At 50.2% G+C, this 7,260-nt stretch overlaps 1 protein-coding gene across 2 annotated transcripts in view; it reads right to left on the reverse strand.

Moving 5' to 3' along the window:
* Positions 1–641: 641 nt before the first annotated feature.
* Positions 642–7,260, reverse strand: part of NR2F1 (nuclear receptor subfamily 2 group F member 1) — an 8,554-nt gene continuing 1,935 nt past the window's right edge. Inside the window, exons 1-3 of one of the 2 annotated variants that reach the window (XM_042894686.1) lie at positions 6,577–7,164; positions 5,196–5,723; positions 642–971 (exon numbers count right to left, since the gene is read on the reverse strand). In XM_042894686.1, the coding sequence (XP_042750620.1) occupies positions 691–971; positions 5,196–5,723; positions 6,577–6,589 (822 nt within the window). In that variant the 5' untranslated portion in view covers positions 6,590–7,164 and the 3' untranslated portion in view covers positions 642–690. Of the gene's footprint in view, positions 972–5,195; positions 5,724–6,576; positions 7,165–7,260 lie in introns of those variants that run through there. The other variant, XM_042894685.1, reaches the window with a different exon arrangement.

Genomic DNA, 7,260 nt, shown 5'->3' on the forward strand with positions numbered 1-7,260 from the left:
TTCTTCCTTTCTTTCTTTCTCTTTCTTTCTTTCTTTCTTTCTTTCTGCGCATACAATGTCTTAAGTTTTACAAAAAATGAAAATAAAGACTAATATTTTACAAAATGAGTAACAATGCTCGTGGTAAGTGTTTGCGCGTGGAATTGTTTGTTGGTTTGTTCGCTCGTTGGTTTGTTGCTCGTTCTAAACAAGGTTCAGTTCGGCTTCAACGCGATTTGTTTTGTTTGTTACTGTACAGCATATATCAACAACAGTCCACAATAAATCCTGGAAGCTCCAGTATCCCCTTCAGGTGTGATTAATATCCCCTCAATACTCATATTTTTATTTTTTTGTATTTTTTTAATTTTTTTTTGCCTTTTTGTCTTTTATTATTATTATTATCTTTTTTTTTTTTTTTTTCCTCCTCTCCGAAAGAAAAAAAAAAAAACGGAAAAAAATATATATATAAAAAAAAAATAATAATAATAACCGGAACCCAACCAAACCGAAGACCAACCGCAACACCACGACCCGCACGGACGAGAGGTCCGTCCCTCTCCCCAACGCGGCCACACCTCTGCTCCCACTTGCGCCGTTCTTTTGTTCAGTGTCCGCCTCCCGGGCCCCCCCCGCGCCCCGACCGCCCCTCGGTGCGCGCGCCCCCGCCTCCGCCGCCGCGCAGCGTCCCCGCCGGGCTGCGGCCGGGCTCTAGGAGCACTGGATGGACATGTAAGGCCAGTTGAAGCTGCTCCCCGACAGTAGCATATCCCTGATGAGGGTCTCGATGGGGGTTTTACCTACCAAGCGGACGAAGAAGAGCTGCTCGATGACGGAGGAGGAAACGGTGCGCAGGGAGGGCAGCCGCAGCAGCAGCTTGCCGAAGCGGCTGGGTTGGTTGGGGTACTGGCTCCGTACGTACTCCTCCAGCGCGCACTGCGATTTCTCCTGCAGGCTCTCGATGTGCGCCGCATCCGACAGCCCGCAGGCGTCTGCCCGGGCCGCAGCGCGCCCGCGGAAAGGCGGCCGGGGGTGCGGAAGGGAGAGGAGGAGAGGGGGGAGGAAGGGAAGCGGTTAGTGGCGGCGGATGGACCGCAAGGCTGCGCGCAGCCCCCCCACTCAGTACACTTCTCCCCCTCCTCTATAATAAACACCGCACCCGCGGATGTATGGGGGTCCGCGACCTGTCGCTCCCCTCCCCTCGGCCCCCCCCCCGTCCCTCACCCCACAGTGTGTGACAGACCTCCCCCATCTCGGAGCCCCTTTCGAGCTCGTCCCCGGTAAATAGCGGCGGCGGGAGAGGGGCGGACGGGAGCGAAAATTATGAGGGGAGGTGAGGGGGGGGGGAGCAGAACGAGCGCTGCCGCCGCGCGCAGGCACACACACACGCGCACACGGAGCGAGTTTGCCGACATGGCTGCGCATCAGCCGCAAGGGAAGGCCGAGGCCGGGGGATGCCGCGCTGAGCCTCCCGCCCCGCCCCGGGCACTGCGCCCCGCGCCCGGCCCGCGGGGACCCACGGATCTCCGGCACACAAAGCCGGGCGGGCCCTGACCCCGCGCAGCCAGCGGTCACAGCTCCACCTTGGCCCCGCGCGGCCCTGCGCTGCACCCCCGATCACACAGAGCCCAGCGCGGCGGCGGTGGTGCCGCTGCGGAAGGGGAGCGCCTCCGACATCCACATTGTTTCGCCGATTAATAATAAATACATATATATGGTGGGGTGGCGGGGGGTTGGAAGGGGGGGGAAGGGAAAGAAAAAAAAAAGAAAAAAGAAAAGGAAAAAGCCCAACAACACATCAGGATCAGAGGGAGGCAGTCAGCTGGCAGCGCGGTTTAGCGCAGATCAAAGGCAGACTTTGCTAATATATAGATCTGTATATGAATTAATGAATGTTAATGGCCCCCAAAAGGACACTACAAAATTGTGAATGCGGAATTATGACCCTGGAAAGACACAACAAATTATTCAAAGCGGGGGGGAAAGAAAAGAGGGGGAAAAAAAAAAAAGAAAAAAAAAATCTCCAGCAACGGGATATTTGAAGTTTGTGCCTGCCCTTATCAAGAAGTGGCCTCACACGGATTTCTGAACACCTTCATCTACAATTCTGTGGCCTCGAGCGAAAATACAAATAAAACACAAATAATTCAGGAACTTCTGAAGAGGGCACCTTTGACCCGCACCTCGGACCTGGTGTCCCTCAGATGTACAATTATCTGAGCCAGGCTGCACTGCTAATCCATACTGTACCTTTAATGCAGTGATATTTTCCCACATCTAAAGCACCAGGTTGCAGAATATATATATATATCAAACGCTTGGGCCTGTTCTTGTTTGCAACATATATCAAAACCACAGGCCTGTTCATATGTTGATTGCCACAAATCACACTCCATATTTACATATATCTTGCTATTTTACATGCATTATCTGCCCATTATGCACTAGGATCCTATTCAACTTCCAAACAATGCGATATGAAAGGGTCTCACTGACACCCTAGCAGGGCTCTCTCTTTATGCCCCATATGTCATACCCTTAAGGTTAGTAAAATATTAATCAGGTCCACCTATACCACAGGTCAGTGGCGCTAGGGATGGGGACGGTGCTGCTGCAGGGTGCAGCTAGGGCTGGATTTGAGCTTCACCTCCAAACCCGTGTGGGGTGTACTCGTGTCGAGGGCACCCCTGCAGCTGTGGTTATTTCAAATGTTCTGGCAGATGCATTTGTTGGGGTTGTATATCACATCCTTCAAGGTGGCAGTGGGGAGGCTTAACTCTCCCTTTAGGAGGGGATTAAAAATAATAATAATTAAGAGGTACGTAGCTCGCTGAGCCCAGGGAGGTGCAGTCTATGGGAGAAACAACATAGCCCACGTTTACTGGAGGTGAATTATTACCCCATCGCAGAAAGTGGGCTAATGTGGAAATTCTGCGCTCCTCACTTTCTCATACGGTGGACTGTCAATACAGAAAAGTGCTATATTTCTTCCTGCAGTCTATGGAAAAGAAATTATGTAAATAAATAACCATTACTGCTCAGCACACTCCTGCCTTCCCCTTTGTACTGGTGGGAATGTATTTCACGTTATGCCTTCAGAAGAGTTTAGTGCTCGGGAAATATAGATGTAATCAGCCGGCATCTAACTAGAAATCAAAGTTCTTATTGCGCTGCAAATAGATTTATTGGACTTGTGTTATTTAGCCCAATCCCTTCCTGGAAACGCTTATTTATGGGGAGGAAAAAAAGGTGCAGGAATTAATAACTGGGAATAAGGAAAAGGGGAAATAAATAAATAACAAATAAAGAAAAGCAGCAGGTTTTGGGTCACGACCCAGCTGTTGGATGGCATCCAGAATTTTACACATTAGATATACTATCCAGTGCCCAAATGTAAAAACCACAACAGGAGGAACCCACACCAGCTTCAAATGCTAAGTCCTCAGGACTTAGGACAATATACCTAAAAATGTCTTTTCCATCAGTCAAAGTTTGTTTAAAAGTTGGATGACTTTGAGCAAGGCTTCCCATGAATTCCCCTCTGGCTAAGCAATCAAAACAAGTTTAGTGAAAAGTGGAAATGTGTGGATGGGTGTAAGGGGTGGATTACTCCTGACAGCTGTATTTCCATTTTCTGAGGTGCCCTGTGTGATTCTGCTCCAAAATAATATTATTCTCCCTCCAACCCCCATTCATGCTCTGCTCCATCGAGGGAAGGGACTTCTCTTCTCGTAAACATTTAATTATTATGATTGTTTTTAATATATGTAAATGAGGGGCTCATCTGAAGCCTCTGGCTGCCTCTCCAGCCAAGGTCGGACATTTGAGGAGAGCAGAAGGGGCTGGGGGTGGAGAGAGAGAGAGAGAGAGAGAAATAATAACAATAACAATAATAAAAAAGCAAAGCTAAAACCAAGCCAAAGGAAAAAATAAAAATCCTCAAATGTCCTCATGTGGGGCAATCTCCTCCTCTGAGCCTTTGTGAAGGGGGTGCAGGGCAACCCCTCTCTGCAGGGTGTAACCCCTCCGAGTGGGGTCCTGGAGAAGGGACGGGCTCTCTCAACTTGGTCCCACTTACTGATGAGACCCAGATATGGATGGGGTGGGGAGCGCAGGGCTGCAGTGCACTGCACCCGCCTGATAAATGCAGCCAGATCTCTTGTCACTTCTGAAAAACGTGTTTCCATCAGGAAGACTTATTAAGATAAAATGCATTAAAATGTGGCGCTGGCTATTCGGTACATCTTCCATTTGTTTTAAGATCTGCACTTGATCCTCTGCAAAGAAACATTCCCTCCGATGTGGAGTGCCTGCATTTGCACGGGAAGGAGAAGGGGGCAGTCACAGTACACGGCTCCGACCACCCTGCATACAAATTAGGTGCTCCTGTCTAAATAAATTATCCGATGTTCAAATCGATATTAATACTGCGTTTGCTACATTACAATATTGTGCAAATTTAGGAGTCATTTTAATACAATGTAAATACTATTTTTCATGCATGGGAGGCAACTGATATTGATGGATTATAAACTGCTTACTGTTAAACCAGGCTCTGAACGATTTGCCATCTTTGTTCAGGAATGCTTTTAATTTTGCGTCGGCCCTGGTTTTAAGTCAGATTTATTGAGACTCTTTGGGCATCACTGAGTGGGGAGACAAGGTTAAACACAACAACAGCAGCACCACAACTGAACCCGCAACAGCAAACCGGGTAGAAAGGAGAGAATATGGGGAGAGGAGAAAAAGGAAAACAAACAAGTGGAGAAAGTGGCAATTAGCCCCATCGTGGTGATAATTAGAATAATGATTAAAAAATGACACTGCGAGGCCCCTTATCTCTCTTCGCTCCTATTTCCTACATTTCCCTCGCATCGCTTGCCTTTGATGTTTATAAATTTCCCCCTCGCAGGTTATAATAATAGAAGATGTATTATATTCTTATAGGCTACAACCAGAGCACTTCAAAGGCGCAGTTAATGCACTTTCCTGCCAGTTAATTCGAACCATCTATCACCGGGAAAAATTGTTAACATGCGTGCACGCGTGTTTCCACCGCCTCCGCCTAATTTGACGGATATATACGTGTGTTTATATCCATACGTGTGAGTGTTTATGGGGACAGAGTGGGACAGGCCGCGCCGCTCCCAGCCCACGCGCATGGGAACCGCCACCCCCCACGTCTCCTCTTCCCCCCCGGTGCTCCCAGCGCTCACCTGAGGTGAAGAGGACGATGGCTTTGAGGCAGCTGTACTCGGCCGAGTCGACGTGCAGTGCCTTCAGCTTCTCCACCTGCTCCTGGAAGATGCGGATGTGGTCCATGAAGGCGACGACGCGGTCGGCCGACATGGGGGAGGCGTGGAGGCCGGCGGCGGCCAGCAGCGGGGCCACGTGCAGCGGCATGGAGCACTGAGCCGCGTTCAGCACGAAGAGCTCGCTCCAGGTAAGCCGCAGCAGGGCCACCTGGTCGGTGATCTGCAGGTCGGGGAAGAAGGGGATGTTGCGGGCCCACTCGACGGCGCTGAAGAGCAGGCGGGCGGCCAGCTCGCAGATGTTCTCGATGCCCATGATGTTGTTGGGCTGCATGCACTGGCTGCCGTAGCGGGAGGTGGGGTAGGGCTCGGCCCGCAGCAGCAGGGAGATGTATCCCGAGAGATAGCAGTGCCCGTTCAGGGGGTCCCCGTTGGTCAGGGCGTACTGGCCGGGATTGGGCTGGGTGGGCGGCATTCTTCCTCGCTGAACCGCTGACAAAAACAAGGAGAGAAGGAGAGGAAATGTGCATCCTGGAGGCTTGCGGGCATTGCCAGCCGGATGGAGACAATGCCGGGCTTCTCCCCGCCGCAGCACAGCCGGGCACGGAGCCGGAGCCGTGTGGGGCCGGCAGCAGCATCGGCCACTCGGCACGGCCCGGTCCGGCCCGGCACCCCCAGCATAGAAGCAGCAGCCAAGCGTCCCCCGCCCTCGGCACAGACAGGCTTCAAACATAAGCACAGATTAAAAAGAAAAAAGAAAAGAAAAGAAAGAAAGAAAAGAAAAAAGAGAGAGAGAGAGGAAAAAAAAAAAAAAAAAAAAAGAAGCAGAAAGCAGGAAAGAAACGAGAAAAAGAAAGAAAGAAAAAAAGAGCCAAGGCAAACAAGGCAAACCCGCTCCCCCCTCCGCGGCCCCCTCCCCTCCCACCACAAAAGGCAGCCCCGCACGTAAAAGTAAAATCAAAGAAATCCTCCGGGCGGTGAGAAAGTGGGGTTAAAAATCACAGCCAGCTGTTAAGCACAGCCCGGCTCGCTGCGGATCCCGGCCGATCGCCCTGCTGCTGGCACCGAGATTTACAAGTCAACCGCTGTGCTGCTTGTTCAGAAAATAAATAAATAAATAATAATAATAATAAAAATAAACGCGTCTGTATTCTTCTGTAATATCACCTCGTTCCCCCGGAGCGGAGCGGGTCGCAGCCCCCACTCCCACCTCTAACTTTGTTGCCCAGCTGTCCAGAGAGCACCCCCTCCCCCGCCCCGCAAAGTTCTCCCTGCTGGAAGGAAGAGAAAGATTAAATATTATCGAGGAAAAGGGGGGAAAGGAGACAAAAAGGTCCGCACTTACAATAGCCAAACATTCGTGGAAAAAAAAGGGGACGGTGTAATTAATATCTTTGGTGCGCTGTCGCCACTGCAAAAGCCTGCAGTCAGCGTTGCACAGTGAATGCACAAGCTTGCAACTGCAAAAACACCGGATTCATTAACCATCTCCGCACAGAGCGTGAGCGTGCCGCCAGTCCCGAGCGCTGACCAAAGTTTTTTTTTTTTTTTTTTTTTAAAAAAAGCGTCTCTGTGTGTGTTTCCCTCCAGCAGTGCCACACCGCGCTCCCAGCCGTATGCCATGTAAACAAAGGTAACTTTGAGAGACGTTGCTGCTCGGGCCGGTCCCCGCACAGATACCCGCACACACCCGCACGGCGCACCGTCCCTCGTCCCGACGTGGCACACTCCCACAACTTTCCCCTTTATTCCCACGCGTCCGTGGGCCGCACCTTTCCTCCTCTGCCCTCGGCCAACCTCTGCCTCATGGCTCTGCCTTAAATTTAGCACTGATTTTTCAATTCACTGTGAGCACAATTCCAAGTTTTTTGGGTGGTTTCTATTTCTTTCTTTCCTCCTTTCTTTCTTTCTTTCTTTCTTTCTTTCTTTCTTTCTTTCTTTCTTTCTTTCTTTCTTTCTTTCTTTCTTTCTTTCTTTCTTTCTTTCTTTCTTTCTTTCTTTCTTTCTTTCTTTCTTTCTTTCTTTCTTT

This window comes from Lagopus leucura, unplaced genomic scaffold (assembly GCF_019238085.1).
Source record: "Lagopus leucura isolate 7727_CA_CO unplaced genomic scaffold, USGS_WTPT01 99-30_obj-0_obj, whole genome shotgun sequence".
In the NCBI taxonomy this organism is placed as follows: Eukaryota; Metazoa; Chordata; class Aves; order Galliformes; family Phasianidae; genus Lagopus; species Lagopus leucura.